At 45.3% G+C, this 27,271-nt stretch overlaps 1 protein-coding gene across 6 annotated transcripts in view; it reads right to left on the reverse strand.

Moving 5' to 3' along the window:
• Positions 1 to 27,271, reverse strand: part of WT1 (WT1 transcription factor) — a 328,482-nt gene that overhangs the window by 24,924 nt on the left and 276,287 nt on the right. For all 6 annotated transcript variants that reach the window (XM_069623565.1, XM_069623562.1, XM_069623564.1 and 3 more), the window contains one exon: positions 15,490 to 15,640. In XM_069623565.1, coding sequence (XP_069479666.1) covers positions 15,490 to 15,640 — 151 coding nt within the window. The remainder of the gene's footprint in view (positions 1 to 15,489; positions 15,641 to 27,271) is intronic.

The raw sequence follows: 27,271 nt of genomic DNA on the forward strand, positions 1-27,271 counted from the left end.
AATGTTTTGCAGTCCAATATCCAATGTTTTGACACTTCTTGACACTTACAAAAATGACAATTTAGTAAGGGCCCCACTCCATGAGTGGGTATAGTCCAGTGCCTAGTTTTCTCTCTAGTGTGGAATTGGTTAAGCTTGAAGCGTAGGAAAACCTGACATGTCCTATGACATGGAAAACACTTCAAATATATAGGTAGGGTACCCCTTTTTCTAGGGAACTTGGCATATTTTCTACATAATGAATATCTAGACAGAGCCCCAGCCGTCAGCCTCCAGTCCTCCTGGAATAGTTTAAACTTCACTTTATCTGGATTCAACTTACATTCCATTTCTGATTAACCGATTTGTTCCAATAGTTCCCTCATGGAATTCCTAAATACATTCACAGAAGGAACTGTACCACATTCTGCCATAAGTTGAAAATCCACAAATAAGGAGTTTGCTGGAGGCCTGAAGAGCTGCTTGAACATGAAGTTATACAAGATTAAGTTCATGGTGAATTACCACATTAGGGATTGATGTTGCCAAGCCCAGTACATTCATCCACAAAATCCCTTGCAGGGTATCAAGTACAGGCCCCACATCGATAGACGGCATAACAAGTACAACAAGACAGGCTCTACCTTCACCAGGTAACATCTGAGTGCTGGTAAAAGTGAGAAACCACACACTCTACTAACTATGCGCTTCATATGGGACCTCAAAGGGATTAGTTTGACCTTCAACAAGTCTTTGCACATCTTAACTGAAGATGCATAGGCCAAATTATACCCCAGATATCAAATGGAGGCCACCCTCTCCACTAGGCCAGAGCCCAGTGACCAACGCTTAACCACAGACTTTTTGCCACTAGAGAATACACCCAGCTTGAACTTATCACCATTTACCACCAAATTGTTAGACAGGGAGTACTCATGAAAGATATTAAGGCTACGTTGGAGGCCTTGCGATGTTCTGTCAAAAATGACAATATCGTCAGCAAAAGCCAACCAATGAATGTCAAGATGGCCCAACCTCACAGGAATCAAACCATGAGCATGCCAAATCTCCTCAATATCACATAGCTATGCATTGAAGAGGGTTGGAGCTAGAGTACAACTCTGCTTAAGCCCCACCTTAACCAATATGTGTCTTGGAACCACTCCATCCCCACTAAGGCAAACTCAAAGCTTTGAATCATGATGGAGAGAAGCAATAAACTGAATCAAAAGCCTCAGATAATTCTAGGGAGGCCATCCCCTGCATAACTTTCTGCAGTAAATGTTTCAACAGCGTGGTGTTTGGGGATGTACCAATTTCTTAGTGAACCCCACCTGAAAACGTGAAAGAGTGTTTTTTTGATTCACGGAGTTGTTAAGATACATACACATAAGAGCATTTTAGAAAACACTTTTGGTGGCAGATGTGGTGTATGGGGTTGTGGACAATGGATCACATATGCATGGTATAAAAGAAACCAAGAGAAATTACACTGAATAAATATAAATACCAACTCACTCCAATGCGCATCCGTGGACGCCAAGGACCACTTCCAAAATTAAGCTCAGATGAAATGGAATTGTTTCCATAGCAGTACAGAAAAGGTTCATATGATGGGAATTGGATCCACTAGGAACCATTTGTAATTATGCTGGTAAAATGACCCAGTGGCTTAAATGGTTGTTGCTGTGATCTGTGTTTGATCTGCAGGTCGCAGGTTCAAATCTCTGCAAGGCCAACTCAGCCTTTCGTCCTTCCAAGGTTGATGAATGAGTACCAATTTCGATTGAATGTTAATATGTCCTATGTAAAGTGCTTTAGGTTAAAGTGCTTTGATCACCTGGGATTCCCACTGTTGGTGTTGTGACTGTAGTCTGTACACGACTTGGGGGACTTTGGTTAACAACTGATGGTCAGCTCCAGTATAGAAGAGCGCTTTGCAGGCTAGTGAGAGCCACTTGTTTCAGTGATTGACATCCAGTACTGTCCTACCAAGTGCACGCTAGGTTCTAAAATGTACAAATTAACTGTCTGTATTTCAAACAGAACCCATAAGTGCATCTTTATCAGCTTTATAAAAGCCTTCTATGGGCTGGAGGCATGCTGTGAAATCACAGGCACTGTAAGCGTGTGCAGATGTTCTATATTACTATCTCAGTTCATTACAGAGATGGCGTGGGCCTAGCCTTTTCTCCTGAGAAGCTGTTTCTTGGTTGATAAACGTTAATGTAATGCTGTCGCTTTTAGGGACTGCAGCTTCCTTTAGATATTTGAAGAGGGATCCTTACATTCCTGCCTCACCTGTGCAAGGATACATGCAGGAGTCACTTTCTGGTCTTTTAGCGTCTCTCTCTGTATTATCCTGGGGTGGTCTGCTTGAGGGGATGTCCAGCATCTCTGGCAATGATCTCTGGCAAAGATCTCTGGCAAGGGGGTGTCCAGGATCCATGACATATCTTTAACCGTTTGGACGATGTAGAATGCTAGTAGGTTGACAGGTCTCATTTGGTCCACGAGTCATTTATGGTCTGTGTCTTTGTTATTAAATGGAGTTCAGGGTAGTTCCACGAACTCCTTGGTTACTGCCAAATGTGCTGCTCTGGCATAGTAACAACGTGTACTTGAATGGGCCTATGAGTTATTTTCACTGGATATTCATGTGTGGGAACTGGGTGCTAGATGTATAGCTAAGTGATTATGAAGACCACAACCTCTCCTGGATAGTGTTGTGTGAGAACTCGGTGCAAGATGCATAGCTAAGTGATTATGTAGACCATTACCACTCCTGGATATTGATGTGTGACAGCTCGGTGCAAAATGCATAGCTAAGTGATTATGTAGACCATTACCACTCCTGGATATTGATGTGTGAGAGCTGGGTGCCAGATGTATAGCTAAGTGATTATGTAGACCACAACCTCTCCTGGATATTGTTGTGTGAGAGCTTGGTGCAAGATGCATAGCTAAGTGATAATGTAGACCGTTACCACTCCTGGGTATTGATGTGTGAGAGCTGGGTGCCAGATGTATAGCTAAGTGATTATGTACACTATGACCACTCCTGAATATAATTGTGTGATATTTGGGTGCAAGATGGATAGCTAAGTGATTGTGTAGACCATGACCACTCCTGGACAAAATTGTGTGAGACCTGGGTGCAAGATGCATAGCTACGTGATTATACAGACCGCCACTCCTGGATATTATTGTGTAGGAGCTGGGTGCAAGATGTATAGCTAAGTGATGATGCAGACCGCCACTCCTGGATATTATTGTGTAGGAGCTGGGTGCAAGATGTATAGCTAAGTGTTTATGCAGACCGCCACTCCTGGGTATTGATGTGTGAGAGCTGGGTGCCAGATGTATAGCTAAGTGATTATGTACACTATGACCACTCCTGAATATAATTGTGTGATATTTGGGTGCAAGATGGATAGCTAAGTGATTGTGTAGACCATGACCACTCCTGGACAAAATTGTGTGAGACCTGGGTGCAAGATGCATAGCTACGTGATTATACAGACCGCCACTCCTGGATATTATTGTGTAGGAGCAGGGTGCAAGATGTATAGCTAAGTGATGATGCAGACCGCCACTCCTGGATATTATTGTGTAGGAGCTGGGTGCAAGATGTATAGCTAAGTGATTATGCAGACCGCCACTCCTGGGTATTATTGTGTAGGAGCTGGGTGCAAGATGTATAGCTAAGTGATTATGCAGACCGCCACTCCTGGGTATTGATGTGTGAGAGCTGGGTGCCAGATGTATAGCTAAGTGATTATGTACACTATGACCACTCCTGAATATAATTGTGTGATATTTGGGTGCAAGATGGATAGCTAAGTTATTGTGTAGACCATGACCACTCCTGGACAAAGTTGTGTGAGACCTGGGTGCAAGATGCATAGCTACGTGATTATGCAGACCGCCACTCCTGGATATCATTATGTGAGAGATGGGTGCAAGATGTATAGCTAAGTGATTTAGTAGACCATGACCATTCCTGTGATTAAGCAGGAGACCTCGAGTGCCGGTTTTGACTTTTAATTTGAAAAATGCTGTGGCAATATTATGAGTAAATCACCATTTTAAACTTAGTCCTAATGTATTTTACGTTTGTCCATTTCTCAAGGAACCATTTTCTTGGGGCAAAGGTGTGAATGATCACGTGTTGGGGTGTTCATTTTTGAAAATGAAGTTTTATCCTTCGTAGCCGAAGGCAATTTCAACCTCCTGTGTTTCTTGGATATAATCCAAGGCCTTTGGTCCACTTTTATTCCTTTGTTGTGTTCTCATCAGTTTTTGTATGATTTTAATGTCACTGAATAGTAAATATTCAGAGACATGAAGATTTTCATTTTAAGGCACATGATGTTCTTAGGAGGAGATGGTAGCTATTGGCCTCTTGAGACACTCTTGTTAATCAACCACTTCAAGTAAAATGAATCCTATTGTGCATAAGTTATTGATTTCCCGTCGGACTCCTTTTTGTGCTTTGCTGGAAATTTTATATTGACCCCCAGATTCTGCATTTTGTAATGTCAGCATATGGTATTGTAATGACCCACTCCGTCTAGCACTGACTGATAGTTGTCACAGCTATTAATAGTAGGTTGTCTCTTAGCAACCAAAATCTTACCTCCAATAAGCAAATACAACAAAATGAAATACTGTTCGAGTTAAATCAAATATATATAATGTATTAATTGAATACTGAACATATTGGAATAATGTAATGTGACTTGAAGTTAAATTGGCTCAGTGCAAAAGTTCAGTACTAGCCCAAAAAATCATGATTGTCACAAACAGAAATAGGGATTGTGGGCTTAAATTAGCAGAAGAAGGAGTTTAAGGGAAGGCAATTACCTTTTTCTGTGTAAAGGTGTTACTTAGTCCTAGCAAAAGTGCTAATTTACATATGAGAACATTGGGAATGATTCACAAATGCTACATTATAGATTTGGAGGTGTAAAGTTATTACCTACATTGTACAGCCGTGTGTGTGCAAGACACCCATACAATTCACTAGCAGGTCTTCGTAACTGTGTTTCCCAAGTGTAATCTCAGGTTGGGGGCTGCGGAAGGGCAGTGGAAGTGTTAATCAACACCCGGCATCATGCACATTGCTGGGATTCACACAAGTGCAGACTCGGCCTTGGCACCCTTTTCAAAGATTTAAACTTGCCTCCAATCGGTTTGATTATACATGGTACAGGGGACTTCTGCGAAGTTCTCTTATTGGAGGTATGTGTTCATCAAGTATTGATTGGACCAAATTAATGTATAAATTATTGATAAGAATGAGAAAAGGGTAAATCAGCGGAAAAACGTTTTGGGTTTGATTTTGCATCCCGGGTCATACGTAGTGCACACACATATGATCGTGGTGCAATTGTTTGTGAATTGGTTCTGTTTCCGCACACGTTTTGGCAGATGCAAGGTAAGCACATGCATCTTCGGGAATCCCCTACTATAATGTACTAACGCATTAAGGCATTAGTCATAAATTATGTACAACCTTCCCTTTATGAATTACACCACCATATTTTTGTTATTTTTAACAAAAAAGTATTTTACTTTTGTATTCTACAATACCATGAAATAAAGTCTAAAAAGAACATTTAGTAGGATATGCTAAGCAAATTCAGTAGGTTCTTCGCCCCAAGTGATGTTTGAATGCTGTATTTGGGTGAGCACAAAACATAAAGAGAAAGACACATGATACTGAGATTCCAATGCACAGCTTGCTGGCAGTTCCCATAGCCTGTTGAAATGTAGACTTCGGCCCCTGTTCTCGCTTCTAGCTTTTCCATGAGTTAAATGTTCCAGAAACTCATGCTTGAAGGAAGGAGGAGTGGACACCTTCTCTAGTTTGAGTATTATAAATCTGGCTCTTCTTATTACTTTGTGAAGGAGATGTATGTATCCACTCATAGCTTTGCTGGCAACCAATGGAAGAACAGATATCATATTAGTACCCGGCGAGAGTCAAGCAGAATGCAGCACGCATTCTGATTGGCTCTCGCCGGGTCCTTACCCGACTGAGAATCCTTCGATTCTTGGCCGGGATTCCAGCCGCCTTGTCCTCGGTGGGGAGCGTGGCAGCCCCTCAGCCAATGAGGAGGCTGGAAGCGGGGCCAACCCCGCTCCGAGCCTCCCCGCGGCTGAGAGGCTGCCTTCGCACCCCGCCGGGGACTCGGGAAAGGCTTTTTTTTAATTCCCTTTCCTCCCTCCTCCCCCACTTACCTTCTTGTTCCTGCTTCCCCAGCGAGGGACGAGGGAAGCATCCAGCCGTGTGGAGACTCAGAGCGGGGCCATCCCTGCTCCGTGCCTCCACACGGCTGGAGGCTTCCCTCGTCCCTCGTCGGGGACGCAGGTATGCTTTTTTTTAAAACTTTTTTTTTTAATCCCCTCCCCACTCCCGCCCTCCCAACCCCACTTACCTTCTTTTCTTCTTTTTGATCCTTTTTCGGGAGCGGACGCGCTGGGAACACTTGTGTTCCCAGCGCGTCCGCTCCAAATGGACACTATGGGAAGGGAAAACGGACTCCGTTTTCCCTTTCTATGGTGGCCATTTTCTTGGTCGTTTATTTATTTTTTTCTTTCCCGAAACACGTTTCGGGACAGAAAAAAATGCTTTTAGTGCCCCGGTCACGCACATAATGCGGGCTTAGGTATTAATAGCAATATGATCCTCACGGCGGGGGCATTACCGACTCAGGTGGGCCCCGGGGCATTCCCTTAGTCGGTAATGTCCCCGCCACTCGGGTCATATTGCTTAAGTAATATGAACAACTTCCTAACAATCTCCAATGAGGATTCTGCCATTCACCATTATGTCATCTGCATAGTCATCAACCTTCAAGTGAAACTCTTGTATGATTCATAATGCAGAGATTTGTTACGATTCGGATATAGGGCCTCATTACGACCCAGGCGGTAAGTTACCGCCTGGGTCGTACCCTTACCACCATGGTGTAAACTACGTTTACACCATGGTGGATGGTGGATTTACCGCCCCATTCCAAGGTGAGTGGGGCGGTAAATCCCCATTTCCCATTTTACCCTTCCCCATTCCCATTTTTGCCCCATAGGGCATGATGGGAGTGGGGAAGGCGCTAATTACGCCACCGTAAGTTACGGTGGTGTAATTAGCACCAAGGTCCCTTAGCGCCATGGATTTTAACGCCTGCAAAAAGCAGGCGTTAAACTCACCATGGCGCTAACAGACCTTGTAATCAGGCGTTAACCCCTTAACTCCTGACTCGTAATGAGGCCCATAGTCTAGGTTAGTGATTCCAATTCAACAGCGAACAGAAAGGGTGAGAAAGGGCACCTCTGACTTGTACTTTTATTCATAGGAACATATTACACCAGTGCCACTTTCAACATCATGCCGAATCCATGTATTTGTAAAAGGCAATGCACGTTTTCAATTAATCTTTGGAGGATGTCCAGGGTTCTCTTAGTCTTCCAAAGGAACTCCCAGCTGTCTCTGTTGAATGTGTTCCAATGTCTAAAAATGCATTTCAAGCTGGGAATCCTGACCAGCAGCCACATCTGTTAATGTGGATGTTAATCTTTTATGTTCTTAGATTTTGTTTTATCTTTGACAAATCAATGTTGTTTCCTTCCTACCAATTTATCAATATTCCCTACTAAACTAGAACCTAAAAATGCCTTGTTATCTATGTTAACCGCAGTCGTGAGAGGATATGTCGAGGACACCTGCTTATCTTCCCTTTTTTCTGGAAGCTCATTGTATTTCATTCTCTCCAGGAGTCTGGAATCCACCAACCTCACAATAGGTATTTCACCTGTCGTGTGTGTAAAGGGGAGGGGGTGTGAAGGGCGGAGCTGTGCCCAAATATCTAATAATCCCAGACTTGCAATATTTACCAGCGCCTGTCTTGCCGGTAACACCGGGGGATTACAACCCTGGCATACAGGGAAGTCAGCCGCCGGTAAATTGTAAATCCCCATTCCCATATGAGTCCCATAGGACTGAATGGGAATGGGGGCCACGGAAGCACCGGCAGCGTTAATAACGATGCTGGTGCTTCCGTGAAATTCTGCGGGTGGGTGCCGTTGTGCCCGCCAGGTCTGACTCTGGTGAGCGGGACGGCACCTGCCCACAGAGTTGTACTGTGCCGGTCTGGTAAAAGCTGAGCAGGTAGGCTTACCGGGACCGTTGTTACTGGACCGGCACAGTTGTAATGTGCCCATTATATTTATTGTAGTCCTGATTTGATCTGGTGTCACGTCTTTTGTTAAGCCTTGCCACATCTCACTTTAGATGTGGCAGTTGAATGTCTCCTAGAAAACCAGAGGCCTAATTAGGATCATATTTGGTCTCCTGTGTATATCCTAATGCATAAACAATGTAATGTCCTGCAGGTTGGTCCCTATCTAGCCTTGTCAATCACCTATCACCTAGATGGTGTTTATTACAGATTTCTCTTTGATTTGAAAGGCCAAGAGATCTGTAAATTGGTGTTATTTTCTTTTAATCATAAGAGAAGAGACTAACCTTCAGACATTCCTTAGTAGTGTCCAGTAGCAGGCACAAATATATGGTGTCATTGTTAGCGTCCATAAACAGATTAATTTCTCTAATGCTATAGTCTCTGAATCACCACATCTCTAGAGGCTGTTCATGCCTGGAGCTCTTAGATACTAGCCGAACATCACACCAATAGTGTTGGGATGCACATACAGAGTTCTAGCCAGGCCAAATGATTCTGGTTGAGAAAGACCTATTAGAATGAACTATCGCGGGAGAAGACTGAAGGCGGTGCAGCAGAAGCACACGTTATTATAGTTAGGATTGACAGATATTAGGTACTCACATATAGCAACACTGAAAGAGCAACAATATGTATCATTGTTGTCATTGCAGAGGTCATCGACAGGGAAGCATATAGGCCCATTTTTCTAGGTTCTGTATTTGTAATGACGTAGTAAAGTGCAATGTGTGGGAAAGACCGAATTAGGTGGCACATGGAGTCAGCAAGGTATCATTGTAGAAGTGAGGTTGGTGTCTTAACATGGCAGGGTCATACACTGAATAGAATAGAACATAGGACATGATGTGGAGCTGCGGCTCTGTTGGTTCAGCTCCAAAAGCAAATCCCCTTTCCCGTTCCCCAGGAGGGATGTTAAGGTCAGAGGCGCCCATGGTACACAGATAGTGCTAATTTTGTCCAACTGAAGAGCTTGAATTGGGTGGGAATGGAATGTGAACTGGTAGGGATGAGCTCTTTAAAGGACAAATTCATTAGAACAGGGCATTAGGTCTTTTGATGCCAATGGGCAAGATGAAGATTTAGAGCACTACTGCCCTCGCCAATGGACGGTTATCCCATATGAATTACATGTAGGCACACAACCAAAAGCAAATAAATCCCTGAAATTCAGATTCAAGAGTGGTGCCCCAGGCATGTCATTACTATGGCAGCTGTGATTTGAACAGGATAAGGGGGAGCTCTGTCTGGAACATTCTGTGATATGGATTAAGAGGAGCAGAGGTGATACATTAAGTGCAAGGTCCGGGAGGCAGGTTGTGGGCGCCATGGCATCTGGGTTAATGAGAAGAACTATTGCCTATTAGTGCAGAGTTGGCCTTGCAAAGTTACATTGATTGTGTCTGGAACTGGGGGGTGCACAGCGCATGATGGTCTATATTTACAAATAATCAATAATAGGAAACCACCAATCAGGTATGTAGATTTGATTGTGACGATGTACGGAACCACATGTTTAGGGGAATGGGTTTAGATTAGATTTGGCCAATCTGTACAGGGAGAATGGGGTTGATTAGAATGTTCTATAGGTGGTAGCCATTGAGGGTGGAGGCATTATGCTGTACTCATTATTATCAATAGTATTTGTAATTAGTGGTTTATGCACTATAAAAGATGTAATGTCTTGAGATAAGGAGAGCTCTGTGTCAGTTTGGTTATACGGAACCATCTGAAACCTTTTTGCATGTAATAAACCTTGTTTTCCCTTACAGAGAGGTGCAGTGATTATTTGGCCTTCTTGTATAATTTTTGCAGGCGTTTATTGTGTTGTTATCCCTTCAATATCCATAAGCAGTGGTCCCATAGAATTGCAACTTCATGTCTAGCTCTGACCAGCATAATCAATTCTGAAGTGGCACTGACGAGCTGATGAAAAGAAGGAATATTCCCTTGGAAATGGTTGCTGTGATTTCCAAATATCCTCTAGTTTCAAGTTGGTTATTTCATTATTTACTGCTATTGTTGGTTTAGTTGTCTTGTATGTCCCCATTATAAAGGTTCTTTCTAATTTCAGATTGCTGAACTAACTCTCAAATCTACCTTAAGTAACTGACAGTACAATAAGGACCAAACACAGGAAACAGCCTGCCTTTTGAACTAGTTAATGTCCATCCTAAGCCAGTGTGCCATTTTTATTTGGAGCTTTGCATTGCAATGTTTCTCCTTTATTTTCTCCTCTTGCTCCCCAGTGTCCTGTCCTTCCACTTACCCGACCCACATGCCCCACTTCCCCGCCCACTACCTGAGGATCTCTCTTACCATTACCTAGATCCCTATGTCTTTGATTACCTTTGTGTCCCACTCATCAGTTATCTTTAAAGTGAAACCCTGCACTTAAATGTTCATGGGTTAAAACATATGAGCAGAGCTACAGAATGAGAATGTAAACTTATAATTGAACCTACCTTAACCTATCCCAGCCAATGCAAAGAACAAAATGAGAAAATCAAGAGAAAGCCAATTGAGAATAAACTGAGGAATGCTTTATTGAAAGAAATTATTCAGCAAGGATGTATTACCATTTGGTATTTCTGCTATGTGGAGCCCATGTCATTGTCAAGCTACTTGGTGGATGCACAGCTGGCAGACATCTTTTTTCAAAAGGACTGAGATTCTTTGGATCTGTGAGCACATTACTGCTTGTCATTAAACAGGTTTTTCAGTGTGGCGGACTCTTGGTAGTAAACCTTAGCCTAAACATATTTTCAAAAATATTTTATTTCCCAATGCATTGTTAAATAGTCCTGACTAATGCCTGATTGAATAAAGAATGTGTACATTTGGGCTTTTCCTGGTGGAAAGAGGCTTTGAGATGGCAGAGTTGCTGTTGATGGAGGAAATTAAAGAGACACTAGCATAGGCCTATCTCCTGCTAGCCTTGGGTGCAGCCTTAGTTGGATCCAATGGGCTCTTTGCATCTCTCTAGATAAGTTCCAATATTCCCACTGAGGAAAAGGGTTCAGATAGGGCTTTGACCACTAATAGCACTGTATTGCCCATGGCAGTCCTCTCTGGTATGCCATACACTTTTTAGTTAGCCTGTCTGTCTCTAGCCCTCGGCATGATGTGCTTTCCGATGAGCGTGGTGAGGAAACACTCTAAGGCGGATATACCCTCCCAATGGACAATGCTCTGATAGCTAAGTGGATATTGCCAATTTTATATTCACTGAGATCTGCAGGATCGTGTTAAGATCCTCCAAATCTTGATCCATTTTAGCCTGGGCTTTGACCATATTTTGTTTGCCGTCAGCCTGCCCCTGAGCAATCTAGAGGGATTAGAGATAGTTGTATGCACATTGATTGATGGTCATTATTGACTCTTGCTACATATTTAATTTGATTAGCCCCTACATACACAGCTACACTCCCATTTTGCACATTTCGTATGCCCTCATAATTTGCTGGTACATCAAGTCAGTGCCATTGCCCTCGGTGGTGCATTCTATTCCAGTATTTAAGTTAGACTGAAAGTTATCAGTAAACACAAATGGAGCACTCTTTTTTTCAGGATACAGACGCATACTGATCTTCTCTATCACTTCCACGTTTCCAGATTCTGTTTGTTGGAGGAGGGGCTAATTCAGGGTCAACCTCCCAAGAGGGAATGCTGTATATAGGTCTGTTTCTCACTTTCCTCCATTCTTCAATCTTCTGATAAGGCAGCTTGAGGTGGGTGGGTCCCTGCTACGTGATGTCCAATGGATTCCTATCCCCCTTAACATACACTTTCTAGCACAATCAGATCCTCTGCTCTTAGTAAATAAACTTATGGGGAATATGAGGAATACATATACAGTAATCAAGTGTATTGCCCTGGCCCTGTCTGGAAATAGAAGCCTAGCCAACCAATAGCTCAGAGACCAAAACAGCTGGATATTCAGCCTCCTTCCCTCCTCACCCACCCCCAAGTAACTGAACCCTGAACCTTGGGTCACCTGTGGGATCATCAGCCTTCCCAGGAAAGATTCGGACCCCCACGGTCTGGGACTAACATGGAAATAACTAAATATTAAGGTGGAGCATATTAGCTTATAGGTCGAAGCTTATCTTTTACTTGGAAGTAAACATCTTGTAATACCCTGGACCAACAACTAGATAGCGTAATGTGGCAATAAGCACCCGTTCAGGGGGCTTCACTGGCTGGTAACAGCCTGGGGCCCAAGTTATAGGCTGAGTGAAGTGAGGGCCTTAACACCAGGCACCTGTGTTGTTATTAGCCGGTGAAGCCCCCTGAATGGGTGATTATTGCTATTAGCACCCCAACACTAAGCATCAGATGCCACCAGCAATACATTTGTATAAATCAACGTGTCATGGCATGTGCGCGACCCGTTGATTCATATAAAGGCACCCATTCCTCATCTAAGATGGCCGACGTGGAACTGGAAGTTGGGGCTCTGATGCGAAGCCCCTCTTCCATTTCCATGGTGACCATCAGTCAAATCAGGTGAGGTCTCCAGCGCTATGGCCCCGCTACAGGAAAGTGGAGCTGGTGGGGAACAGAGAAGGGAAAAGTAGGTGGAGACCAGGGAAGAAGAGAGCAGGGAGGGTGAGGAAAGATGCCTTCAGTGCTCAGGTGGCTCAGAACCTGGGCTTGGATCGTTAGACTCAGCTCAGGCTTTGAGCGACCTGATTGGATGACGCGCCGGCCGAGGGTGCTAATATATGCATAGTACATGCATCTAAACAGATTCACATGTCCCAGAAGTGTAGTTATTATGGGTATTATAACATTTTGGCCGTGGGGAAGGCAAAAAAGGCAATTTTTTATGAAATGCAAGGATCACCTATTTAAACCCTACACAACCTTAAAATACATTTTCTAAGAATATTACAGCAAAAAGGTTACTCCTCTGCAGAACAATACCATGAGTTGTATGTACAACAAAAATACTGTTGCTAAAATATTAGTCACTTGACTTGAGTCGCATCTACTTGACCACACATATGAGAGGGATTCATAGAAAGATTCTCGATGTCTCAATTTAGATACATTTTTATAACAGACCATATTTGCAAGACTAAAAAGTGAAACACTTTGATGTCGATTTGTAATATTGAAAGAGCTTTCAGTGCTTTCAACTTCAATTGTTCGTGTGAAATCATGACAATACCGAAACAAGGAAATACATTTATATATATGTTTGTTTTACATTCACCTTTCCCAAAGTGTATTAAATTCAGATCACATTTATTTTTGGAGCCTATTGAGTTTCCAATAAATCTACCATGTTTACCACATGCAGACATACGTAATCTGATTAGAATCTGTTGTTTTGATATTAAAGTGCATCCCAACCAAAGAGGGTGTTTCAGCTATGCATATACTTCAATGAAAATGCGTAAAAGTCTTCCATAAGGCTTTTGCGCATTTCCTTTACAGAACCCCCATTTTCATTCATTTGTACGGCGGAGAGGAGGAACGTAAGGTATGTTTCCGCTGCTCCCTTCTTCTCCACCATACAAATACTCAAGCATTTACACCAGCATGGATTTTCATGCCGGCGCAGATGCTGGGGATTCCTATGGAGTCCGCTGGTTTTTACACCAGCAAAATGCAGGTGGACCCCCATAGGGATCCATTGTAAATGCTGCCTGTCATGCATGCATGGCAGGCAGAGTTTCCTCAATTTGCACAGCGAGATGCAGAAGGAGAGGGCAAAAGGCGGCCTACATGCCGCCTTCCAACCTCCCCTTTTGCACTCCGCCATGCAAAAGACAACAATGTGGCATTGGGGACCCGTGTACGTGAATGTGCACATGTAGCGGATCCCTACCGCCAAATTACAAGAGACTCAGATACGAGCTCCTCAGTGTTTATTCCCATTAAGCAAATGGTCTCCAAGTTCAAGCTTCGAGATCCTAAACCTTGCCAGGTTTTCAGCATAACCACTGACAATACAAATGGCCCTCTTTTAAATTCACTAAATGGAAATGTATTGTGTGCGGATATGCGCAAAACATGGCGTGGATTTGGCTCTTGATGAGGGGAACTGCAGACCCTTTTCATGGAATGACCATGTTAATTGCTAAATGAAGTTGGGTCATTGAAATGTGTGATTCCTAGCTTATCCTTTGAAACAGAAAGTGTGCTCCCTTACACGTGTCAAGCTTAACTTTCTTTGCCATTTCATGTGTTATGCCAGGCATCTTAGTTATGCGTTGTGCAGTTTGCGACTTACAACATTTAAACAGCATTTACAATGATATGTTATTTATTTCTAACCTGGAAAAACACGGTGTAATATGGATTTCAATAAAACGTGTTATTGAAATGTTACAAAAATGCCATAAAAGTGGTAGCGAATAACATACGGTGCAGGCAGATGTAACATTCAAATTCCCATTTGTTTCGAACTTGGTAAACAAACTCTGTTTTCCTGACACTTGATATTTCAGAAATGATCAACAGGCTGGCATTTCTGCAATGTTGCTGCGATTTCACAGTTAAGTTGGCAAACATATTGTCAGTGAGCATTGGACATGGCAAAAAGAGAACCTTTTCCAAGAATGTAGGGGGGCTCCGACAGACAAGAGCGAGGGCACAAAGGATCCCGGGCCTCCTTGGCCTATTACACCTTTTATTGATAGAGCCGATTTGTTATATTGCTCTCACATCAGCCATACGTTTTACCATGTACAGGTATTCATTAAGCTGGAATAAATGTACTGCTGGACAATTTATGGATGCCTAAGCTAAGGCGAGACCAAAAGAAATGTGTGTCCCCTGGTGGTGCTGCATGAGGTGTGGGGGCGCCAAGATGGTTCTGATTGGCGGAGAGGTCCTCACCCGTAAAAAAGTAACTGTACACCTACTCCCAAACTTCAAAGCCATCTTAGAAACCTTTGTGAAAGCAATTTAGCTACACCTGCACATTCTAGATTGTATTTACTGTCAGGCAACCAGCTTTGACGGTAAATCAGCCTTTCTTATCAATCAGGTGAACTTGTCACGCATTCTCCGGCATTAGTTAGTAGCTTGCACCTGATTTCTTCGTAAATGCCATTTTCAGATGTAATTTACGTCCAAAAGTAGGAGTACTTTACGCCTTGTTTCGTCTGCACCTACATAGGATTCTTTGTGAAAGAGCCCCATATATATCATGGGTGGGGGGCTTCAGAGAAGACATGTTTCTAACTGGCTGCATATTCGCCCTCTGTTTCCATGCATCTGGTCTCTTAGACCGGTCAGGAGGGGGTCTTACCTGTGTGCTTTCGGCCGTGCATCTGCAGATGGGACAGTTTGAAGTATCGCTTGTTGCAGCCGGGGTACCCACACATGAATGGCCGCTTTTCGTTTGTCTCAGTGGCTGATCGGACAATGGCTGGAGGCACTCCTGGTACCCGCCGGAACTCCTACAAAGACCCAAGCGTTCCATGAATGGTTTTGGACATTCTGCTGTTTGCATAGTTTACTAAAGAGATTGCCATAATACAGCATATTTAATACAAAAACAATGTAAGTCATACCCAGCAAAACAAAGCCGTGTTTCAGAAATGTCAGTAATGGAAATCATGCTTTTTTTTACAGTAACACATGAACATGTATCGATTGAACAACTAAAGCGAGAATTCGATGAAGATATGGTGGTCGGAATTAACATCAATCGCAAAGAGGAACATTACCATGATTTATAGTCTCTGTGAACCCAATAGCCCAGCTTGACTTAATTACTAAAATGTTCTACCACATTGCATAAATAGAAACGTTCCTTCTCCTGTATTTTTATTCCAAAAAAGAAATTAAGAATGTGAGCTAAAATGCAACATGTGGACTTCTTTACAGTGACTCAAATTCACCTGGACTTTGTTTGGACCATACCAAGATGTGAAAGAGGTATTTCAAAATTACCATGTGCTGCCCCAAAGAAGCAAGGTAGTTGCTCTTAGAAAGTGTTAATTTATTTACACAAAACAGATCCAGACAGTAATTGGGCCTCATTAAGAGCAGAATTCCTACCAAATACTGTTACCGCCAATCTGTCCCCTCATGATTCGAACAGGGTTATGAGAGGTGGCGCAGTGGCGTTAGTCCTCTTTTTTGGAGTCCTTTGGACTCATGGGGATTTTCAGCAGATTTACCATGAGAAGTAAGTAGTTCTGCATGGTAAATATTCTGATTTTTGACCTTCAAGTAAAGGATTTGCCTCCAGCATCAGGCTGGAGCTAAGTCCTCCGCTTCAAGGTCGACCTCTGAATTTTGCGGTTCGGTATATACAATACCACCAATAAAGTGGCAATAACAGAATTACTGCTACTTTTTTACTGTACCCCGTAAGTGTGGCTCAATTCTTCCAAGATGACACTTTATCACTTAACATTCAGCTTCGGCCAAGATAGACAGTTTGTGCTGGGTGGCATAGCAAAGCTGGAATAGAATTACAAAGACTAATTTCACTCCACACTGGTAGGTGAGATAAAGGGCTGAACGCTATTTTTACTAGACCCGCCAATCCATTTCCTACCCGAGAGCTCCATTGGGGAAAAGGAAGCCATATGTTGTCCTTTCCCATAGGAGTGGCCACTGCCTTTGTGTGGAATGGACCCATGGATCCACACCATAAATGTAGGATATCAGAGAGAGGACGGAAGCAAAAAACTGGTCTAAACCTGGCTATTTTATGGCCAGGATCCCACAGCTTCATGATAACAGTTTGGTGTACTGAGCAGTAGAGCTTGGTGGCAGGCAATGTCTGTATAAAGCATATCCCGATGCAAATTATCCCCCAGTCCACAATCCTGTGGTTTGTGTACAGTACATTCTGTACAAAATCCCCAAATGCCTGTACCTGAGTAAGAATTGGAGCTTTAGGTCTATCCACTCCCATGTCTATGTTCTAACAGTACATCACAATGTATTCTCATTACATATAGGGAGACTAACTTGACACATTGTAATTTGCTCTGCAGTTGCTCTTTTGTGAATCCTGATTCTCCTTCATACACTGTCTTCCTATCTCAAGAGGCTGTAGGCTGAAGATTTAATCACCCGATGCAACTGATGGAATTATTTGTGTCCAGTCCTGAACACAGTTGAACAATGATGATTCCAGGACAGTACTATTTTTTGAATCCACATGGTTGGATCCAGCAGCGGATAGTTGTCAGGGAGCAGAAACTCTAGGCCGGGCTACGCTATATGAACGTGATGATGGTAAATGTCAAGACTGGACGAAGACTTCTTCCTTTGTCTGTCCTCTGCTAAGGTACCATGCACTGGCTGAGTGGTGTAGTTAATTGAGAGCACATATTTTCTCCCTTTCTGGCTGTAAGTGAGCTATACTTAAGAGGCTATATAGATGGTGACACAGTCCCATAGACTGTTCTTTGGTGACGTGGCATTATGATGGCTGTTAGGGCCAGTTTCTGGCACTGTGGGGGCTAAGCATACTGGGAATGTTTGTAGACTATTGGGATGTGCACCTGACTATTCTCTCATAAACAAGCGACCATACTGTGATTTTTGCAAATGATAAAGTCCGTCTTTCACTCACTTTGACCTGATTGCTGTATCATATCCTTCACTGAATTCAATCACTTTGGGACTGATTCGAAAGAATCCTGATTTTGGGACAAGATATACCAGATGAAAGTTACTACTATGTCTGGTCTTAACCTACACCTGGAAATGGTATTCACAAACATACAAACAAACATTTCAGGTGTAAATTAATTCACAGAGCATCCATATACCCAGAAATGGTGGTCTGGCATGGTGTATCTTGCTCTAGGACATGGGTGCACAACATATGGCCCGGGGGCCAGTTGCGGCCCGCCATGCTGTTTTGTCCGGCCCGCGAGGCACAAACACTTTCCTAATGGAGGGCGGCCCGCGAGCAGCATCGGCCGCCCTCCATTAGGAAAGTCTTTGTTGTCTTCCGGGCCGGACAAAACACTGGCCGTCATTGGCTCAGCACACACGCACCACGTCGCTCCTACGAGTCACGTAGTGTGTGTGTGCTGCACCAATGGAGGGCCAGCACTAGGGCCGGCGTGGGCTGTAAGGCTTGATGCCGGAAGCCATTTCAGCCTTGCTGGCCACGCCAGCCGTAGTACCACTCACCTCGCCAGCGTTCCAGCTTACCTGCCTTCCAGTACGTCCAGAAAAGTGGTCTATTTGTTTGTGTTGGTGTGTCGGGTCTTTCTCCTGTATGTTTGTGTTGTGTATGTTGAGATGAGGGGTTGGGGGGGTGTCGGATGTGTATGAATGTTTGTTTTTGAGTGTTTGTGTTGTGCATGTTGAGATGGGGTGTTGGGGGGGCGTCGGATGTGCATGAATGTTTGTTTTCGAATGTTTGTGTTGTGTATGTTGAGATGGGGGTGGGGGGTGTTGGATGTGTATGAATGTTTGTTTTTGAGTGTGCTGTGTATGCTTAGATGAGGGTGTGGGGGTGTCGGATGTGCATGAACTTTTGTTTTTGAAGGTTTGTGTTGTGTATGTTGAGATGGGGGGTTGGGGGAGTGTCAGATGTGTATGAATGTTTGTTTTTGAGTGTTTGTGTTGTGTATGTTGAGATGGGGAGGTTGGAGGGGGTGTCGGATGTGTATGAATGTTTGTTTTTGAGTGTTTGTGTTGTGTATGTTGAGATGGGGGTGGGGGTTTGGATCTGTATGGGTGCATGCTTGAGAATGTGTGTGCTGAGTTGGGGGTGGGGGGGTTGGGTCTGTATGGGTGAATGCTTGAGGGTGTGTGTGCTGCGTTGGGGGGTGGGGGCTTTGGGTCTGTATGGGTGCATGCTTGAGAGTGTGTGTGCTGAGTTGGGGGGTGGGGGTTTGGGTCTATATGGGTGCATGCTTGAGAGTGTGTGTGCTGAGTTGGGGGTGGGGGGTTCAGGTCTGTATGGGTGCATGCTTGAGAGTGTGTGTGCTGAGCTGGGGGGCGGGGGGGTGTCGGGTCTGTATGGGTGCATGCTTGAGAGTGTGTGTGCTGAGTTGGGGGGTGGGGGGTTCGGGTCTGTATGGGTGCATGCTTGAGAGTGTGTGTGCTGAGTTGAGGGGTGGGGGGTTCGGGTCTGTATGGGTGCATGCTTGAGAGTGTGTGTGCTGAGTTGGGGGGTGGGGGTTTGGGTCTATATGGGTGCATGCTTGAGAGTGTGTGTGCTGAGTTGGGGGTGGGGGGTTCGGGTCTGTATGGGTGCATGCTTGAGAGTGTGTGTGCTGAGCTGGGGGTGGGGGGGTTCGGGTCTGTATGGGTGCATGCTTGAGAGTGTGTGTGCTGAGTTGGGGGTGGGGGGTTTGGGTCTGTATGGGTGCATGCTTGAGAGTGTGTGTGCTGAGTTGGGGGGTGGGGGGTTCGGGTCTGTATGGGTGCATGCTTGAGAGTGTGTGTGCTGAGTTGGGGGGTGGGGGTTCGGATCTGTATGGGTGCATGCTTGAGAGTGTGTGTGCTGAGTTGGGGGGTGGGGGGTTCGGGTCTGTATGGGTGCATGCTTGAGAGTGTGTGTGCTGAGTTGGGGGTGGGGGTTTGGGTCTATATGGGTGCATGCTTGAGAGTGTGTGTGCTGCGTTGGGGGGTGGGGGCTTTGGGTCTGTATGGGTGCATGCTTGAGAGTGTGTGTGCTGAGTTGGGGGGGTGGGGGTTTGGGTCTATATGGGTGCATGCTTGAGAGTGTGTGTGCTGAGTTGGGGGTGGGGGGTTCGGGTCTATATGGGTGCATGCTTGAGAGTGTGTGTGCTGAGCTGGGGGGTGGGGGGGTTCGGGTCTGTATGGGTGCATGCTTGAGAGTGTGTGTGCTGAGTTGGGGGTGGGGGGTTCGGGTCTGTATGGGTGCATGCTTGAGAGTGTGTGTGCTGAGTTGGGGGGTGGGGGGTTCGGGTCTGTATGGGTGCATGCTTGAGAGTGTGTGTGCTGAGTTGGGGGGCGGGGGTTTGGGTCTATATGGGTGCATGCTTGAGAGTGTGTGTGCTGAGTTGGGGGTGGGGGTTCGGGTCTGTATGGGTGCGTGCTTGAGAGTGTGTGTGCTGAGCTGGGGGTGGGGGGGTTCGGGTCTGTATGGGTGCATGCTTGAGAGTGTGTGTGCTGAGTTGGGGGGTGGGGGGTTTGGGTCTGTATGGGTGCATGCTTGAGAATGTGTGTGCTGAGTTGGGGGGTGGGGGGTTCGGGTCTGTATGGGTGCATGCTTGAGAGTGTGTGTGCTGAGTTGGGGGGTGGGGGTTCGGGTCTGTATGGGTGCATGCTTGAGAGTGTGTGTGCTGAGTTGGGGAGTGGGGGGTTCGGTCTGTATGGGTGCATGCTTGAGAGTGTGTGTGCTGAGTTGGGGGGTGGGGGGTTCGGGGCTGTATGGGTGCATGCTTGAGAGTGTGTGTGCTGAGTTGGGGGGTGAGGGGTTCGGGTCTGTATGGGTGCATGCTTGAGAGTGTGTTTGGGGCATAGTGTTTGGTTGGGGGTGAGAGCCATGGGCATGGGACATAGTGTTTGGATGGGGGTGAGGGACATGGAGCATAGTGTTTGGTTGGGGGTGAGGGGGCCATGGGGCATAGTGTTTGGTTGGGGGTGAGGGGGCCATGGGGCATAGTGTTTGGTTGGGGGTGGGAGCCATGGGGCATAGTGTTTGTTTTGGGGTGGGGGACATGGGCATGGGGCATAGTGTTTGGTTGGGGGTGAGGAGGCCATGGGGCATAGTGTTTGGCTGGGGTGAGGGGGCATGGGGCATAGTGTTTGGTTGGGGGTGGGGGACATGGGCATGGGGCATAGTGTTTGGTTGGGGGTGAGGGACATGGGGCATAGTGTTTAGTTGGGGGTGAGGGGGCCTTGGGGCATAGTGTTTGGTTGGGCGTGGGAGCCATGGGCATGGGGCATAGTGTTTGGCTGGGGGTGATGGGGCCATGGGGCATAGTATTTGGTTGGGGGTGGGAGCCATGGGGCATAGTGTTTGGTTGTGGGTGGGATACATGGGCATGGGGCAGGGTGTTTGGTTGGGGGTGAGGGACATGGAGCATAGTGTTTGGTTAGGGGTGAGGGGGACATGGGGCATAGTGTTTGGTTGGGGGTGAGGGGGCCATGGGGCATAGTGTTTGATTGGGGGTAGGGGGCCATGGGGCATAGTGTTTGGTTGGGGGTGGGAGCCATGGGGCATAGTGTTTGGTTGCGGGTGGGGGACATGGGGCATAGTGTTTGGGTGGGGGGACATGGGCATGGGGCATAGTGTTTGGTTGGGGGTGAGGGGGCCATGGGGCATAGTGTTTGGTTGGGGGTGGGAGACATGGGCATGGGGCATAGTGTTTGGTTGGGGGTGAGGGACATGGGGCATAGTGTTTGGTTGGGGTGAGGGGGACATGGGGCATAGTATTTGGTTGGGAGTGAGGGGGTCATGGGGCATAGTGTTTGGTTGGGGGTGGGAGCCATGCTGCATAGTGTTTGGTTGGGGGTGGGGAACATGGGCATGGGGCATAGTGTTTGGTTGGGGGTGATGGGGCCATGGGCATAGTGTTTGGTTGGGGGTGAGGGGGCCATGGGGCATAGTGTTTGGTTGGGGTGGGAGCCATGGGGCATAGTGTTTGGTTGGGGGTGAGCGGGCCATGGGGCATAGTGTTTGGTTGGGGGTGGGAGCCATGGGGCATAGTGTTTGGTTGGGGGTGGGAGACATGGGCATGGGGCATAGTGTTTGGTTGGGGGTGAGGGACAAGGGGCATAGTGTTTGGTTGGGGGTGAGGGGGACATAGGGCATAGTGTTTGGTTGTGGGTGAGGGGGTCATGGGGCATAGTGTTTGGTTGGGGGTGAGGGGGCCATGGGGCATAGTGTTTGGTTGGGGTGGGAGCCATGGGGCATAGTGTTTGGTTGGGGGTGGGGGACATGGGCATGGGGCATAGTGTTTGGTTGGGGGTGAGGGACATGGGGCATAGTGTTTGGTTGGGGGTGAGGGGGCCATGGGGCATAGTGTTTGGTTGGGGGAGGGAGCCATGGGGCATAGTGTTTGATTGGGGGTGAGGGACATGGGGCATAGTGTTTGGTTGGGGGTGAGGGGGACATGGGGCATAGTGTTTGGTTGGGGGTGGGAGCCATGGGGCATAGTGTTTGGTTGGGGGTGGGGGACATGGGCATGGGGCATAGTGTTTGGTTGGGATTGAGGGACATGGGGCATAGTGTTTGGTTGGGGGTGAGGGGGCCATGGGGCATAGTGTTTGGTTAGGGGTGGGAGCCATGGGGCATAGTGTTGTACTCCAAGAGTGAACCCAATAAGACAGCTAAAACAGGCACAGTTAGGAGATGTACATCCTTTGCATTTTTGAGGAAACCTGACTCAACGAAGGCCATACTCCTCTTGGGCAACCCAAACAGCAAACTATAGCAGTCCAAAATAATGGAATGTCCAATCATAGGTCAATAAAATATATATAATTTAATTAAATTAAACAGACGATATACAATAACTAAATCGAAATAAATTATAACAATGGAAAATGTGTAGTACAAATTGTACGTTTGAAATGCAATAAAAATCGTTACCCCTCAAAAACATATTCTTTTTCCATGTGTTTAATACAAATTGGGGGTTGAAAAAACCTCCTGCCACGCCCCGCCTACCGCCCCGCCCACATTTACTTTTCGGCCCACTATAGCCCTCATGTAAGGTACTTTCGGCCCTCTGTCAGAATTAGTTGTGCAGCCCTGCTCTAGGGGAATGTACACTACAACAAACCAGAAAATAAACATTTTACATATACAGTTGCGATACTCGTTCTCTCATTTCTCTCACTTAAAAATATGTTTCCTACACATATTGCTTCTTTCTCCACAGATCCCACACATTTACCTATACTGCCATTCTCTTTGAAATCACACTTGCATCACTTACACCTAGAACAAGGTAAACCTGTTCACAAACGTTTCTAAAAGAAGTTTTGGGAGTGCTTGAAAAATGACACTTTTTGAACATGTGCCTCTTTCCCATTCACCTTAACAAACCTGCAGCTCCCTTGCACGTCCCAGAGAGCGCCCCTTTTGCTGATCTGGAACTAAACTATGCGTGTGTAAGTTACACAACGGTGTGTAACTTACTCTATACTGCAAAACGTGCGCAGCAAGTCATTTTGTCAAGTAATTTAGAGAGTACAAAGTTACTACTTTTCATCCTCACAACTCACTTTTACTTCTAGAAAATCCTCTTGAATAGGGTCCTTTGCTTTTTACAAAAACTAAATAGAATTTCAAATAAAAGATTCTGGAGAATTTAGAAAGGATGTTATGCCTAGTAGACCTTCTGACAGTGGCACAAAAACACTTATCATTCAGGGTCTACCCAGATTTGTCTAAATTAGCCACGTACCGCTGAGATGTTTAGGCCTTTCCTGGAGAATTGCATTGAATGGCCTGGTCTTGCATATGTAGGATTCATAGTATGCAGGCAACATTGAAAGAAGTTCCATTCAAAATGAGCACTGTCTTTGCTCTTTGACACCTTCATCTATTCTGCCCCTAATAAATTGTAGAACTGAGATGGTGGCTTAAGCAAGACCTGGTGGAGGCACACTCAGTAGAAGTATAGATATTGTCACATGTCTTCCACAATTTGTAATTTTATTGTTGCCTTATAACGTTCTAGACATGTTAAATAACTCACTTCAGGGCACTCCAAGGTTAGGAATAAGGAAAATGAGGGACGTGGGGTAGCAGGAGTGAATAAACATTGGGTGAAAGGTTCATTCTTCTCTGGTTGTCATTGGGAAAATACCTCATTCACAGCTCTAAACATTGCTGCCCAGCAAAGGCTAGTATGAGTGTTAGAAGTGAACAAAAGACTTGCAAGTAACAAGAAACCCCAGTGTTTCTGATAGCCTCAGGTGGGCCCTCTAATAGCATGTGTTTTAATGCATTATTATGTAGGTGTGTATTTGTTATTTTGAGAATACCATAGTAGTTAACTCCCTTATTTTTGCAGTTTTAATTTGGAAGTCAAAAGCAATGGCAGAGGGCATGTTGGACAGACTATGGTCCTAATTCACAGGAGCAATTTATAATGGCAAAACCCCATTCGAAAACGCTCTGTGAATAAGGCCCTATATCTGCAAACGCCTATGTGTTTTGAATTGTGACATTTGAGGGATGTCTATTTGCCATTGACTGCATCGACATCCCCATCAGCACCTATGCTACTTTCGAATTTACCAATACCAACCCATGCTTTTTCTCCTTCTCAGCGGGGAAGTCCCCATCATGGATTAGTGTCTCACAAGACCACCTGAGAACATCAGGATCAACTATCTCACTTTAATTATTCAGACTTGTTGATATCGATCCCCAACTTGAGTCAAAATATTATTTCCATCCCACCCACACCCCACACATTATAAGTGCTGATATTTTCTATTGACAGCAGTCCCAGTAATCACCTTTAAAAGAACACCTCCCACATTCCCAAACATGCTTCTGGCACCCCTAGCCCCACAGTCTTAAGACCACTGCATATGATATGTAACTAATAGAGGTTAACAAAGCACAAACTTAATTTGAGTTTTAGATTACTGATATCTCAGATATCAGGACACAAAATATTATGCCTTTCTCAACCAACCACCTCGACAACCAGCCAACTGCAGTATAGGTTTCTCTGTTAAACACTGGTAAAGTCATGCTTTTATCCAACAGCTATGCATTTTCCTCATTTCATTTTAATTAAATTAATGTTTAGGGGCAGGGGACTCGAAATCTCTTCTACCGTCTCTTCTCCCTTGCCTTGACCCTTTATTACCTTTCCACTTTTTGTTGTTTCTTGTTGTACTATTGGGGCTTCTCTCATGAAATCTCGTCCTCACTCTTATCACAGTCTGGGAAATGAAAATCATATTTACATTTCTCCTCTAGGGCTCATTACGAGTTTGACGGTGTGGAAAGAAAGTGGAGGTAATTCCGTTACCTCCATTTTTCCTACACCCACCGCCAAACTACAAGTTTGATGGAAGTACCTCCAGCAGAATTACCGGGTAGTAATTCAGCAGATATTTTTAGGTAAAGTGGAGGCATTACCTGGTGGTAACCCCTCCACTTTACCTCCCAGAATTGGTGAAATTACCACCCGGTAATTCCGCCAGTGATAATACCACTGAGGAAACGGGTTCAGATAGGGCTTTGACCACTAATAGCACTGTATTGCCCATGGCAGTCCCCTCTGGTATGCCATACACTTTTTAGTTAGCCTGTCTGTCTCTAGCCCTCGGCATGATGTGCTTTCCGATGAGCGTGGTGAGGAAACACTCTAAGGCGGATATACCCTCCCAATGGACAATGCTCTGATAGCCAAGTGGATATTGCCAATCTTATATTCACTGAGATCTGCAGGATCGTGTTAAGATCCTCCAAATCTTGATCCATTTTAGCCTGGGCTTTGACCATATTTTGTTTGCCGTCAGCCTGCCCCTGAGCAATCTGGAGAGATTAGAGATAGTTGTATGCACATTGATTGATGGTCATTATTGACTCTTGCTACATATTTAATTTGATTAGCCCCTACATACACAGCTACACTCCCATCTTGCACATTTCGTATGCCCTCATAACTTGCTGGTACATCAAGTCAGTGCCATTGCCCTCGGTGGTGCATTCTATTCCAGTATTTAAGTTAGACTCGAAGTTATCAGTAAACACAAATGGAGCACTATTTTTTTCAGGATACAGACACATACTGATCTTCTCTATCACTTCCACGTTTCCAGATTCTGTTTGTTGGAGGAGGGGCTAATTCAGGGTCAACCTCCCAAGAGGGAATGCTGTATATAGGTCTGTTTCTCACTTTCCTCCATTCTACAATCTTCTGATAAGGCAGCTTGAGGTGGGTGGGTCCCTGCTACATGATGTCCAATGGATTCCCATCCCCCTTAACATACACTTTCTAGCCCAATCAGATCCTCTGCTCTTAGTAAATAAACTTATGGGGAATATGAGGAATACATATACAGTAATCAAGTGTATTGCCCTGGCCCTGTCTGGAAATAGAAGACTAGCCAACCAATAGCTCAGAGACCAAAACAGCTGGATATTCAGCCTCCTTCCCTCCTCACCCACCCCCAAGTAACTGAACCCTGGACCTTGGGTCACCTGTGGGATCATCAGCCTTCCCAGGAAAAGATTCGGACCCCCGCGGTCTGGGACTAACATGGAAATAACTAAACATTAAGGTGGAGAATATTAGCTTATAGGTCGAAGCTTATCTTTTACTTGGAAGTAAACATCTTGTAATACTCTGGACCAACAACTAGATAGCGTAATATGGCAATAAGCACCCGTTCAGGGGGCTTCACTGGCTGGTAACAGCCTGGGGCCCAAGTTATAGGTTGAGTGAAGTGAGGGCCTTAACACCAGGCACCCGTGTTGTTATCAGCCGGTGAAGCCCCCTGAATGGGTGCTTATTGCTATTAGCACCCCAACACTAAGCATCGGGATGCCACCAGCAATACATTTGTATAAATCAATGTGTCATGGCATGTGCGCGACCCATTGATTCATATAAAGGCACCCATTCCTCATCTAAGATGGCCGAAGTGGAACTGGAAGTTGGGGCTCTGATGCGAAGCCCCTCTTCCATTTCCATGGTGACCATCAGTCAAATCAGGTGAGGTCTCCAGCGCTATGGCCCCGCTACAGGAAAGTGGAGCAAGTGGGGAACAGAGAAGGGAAAAGTAGGTGGAGACCAGGGAAGAAGAGAGTAGGGAGGGTGAGGAAAGATGCCTTCAGTGCTCAGGTGGCTCAGAACCTGGCCTTGGATCGTTAGACTCAGCTCAGGCTTTGAGCGACCTGATTGGATGACGCGCCGGCCGAGGGTGCTAATATATGCATAGTACATGCATCTAAACAGATTCACATGTCACAGAAGTGTAGTTATTATGGGTATTATAACATTTTGGCCGTGGGGAAGGCAAAAAAGGCAATTTTTTATGAAATGCAAGGATCACCTATTTAAACCCTACACAACCTTAAAATACATTTTCTAAGAATATTACAGCAAAAGATGGGGGGTTGGGGGAGTGTCGGATATGTATGAATGTTTGTTTTT

The sequence above is a fragment of the Ambystoma mexicanum genome, chromosome 11 (assembly GCF_040938575.1).
Source record: "Ambystoma mexicanum isolate Mex_15411 chromosome 11, UKY_AmexF1_1, whole genome shotgun sequence".
Taxonomy (NCBI): Eukaryota; Metazoa; Chordata; class Amphibia; order Caudata; family Ambystomatidae; genus Ambystoma; species Ambystoma mexicanum.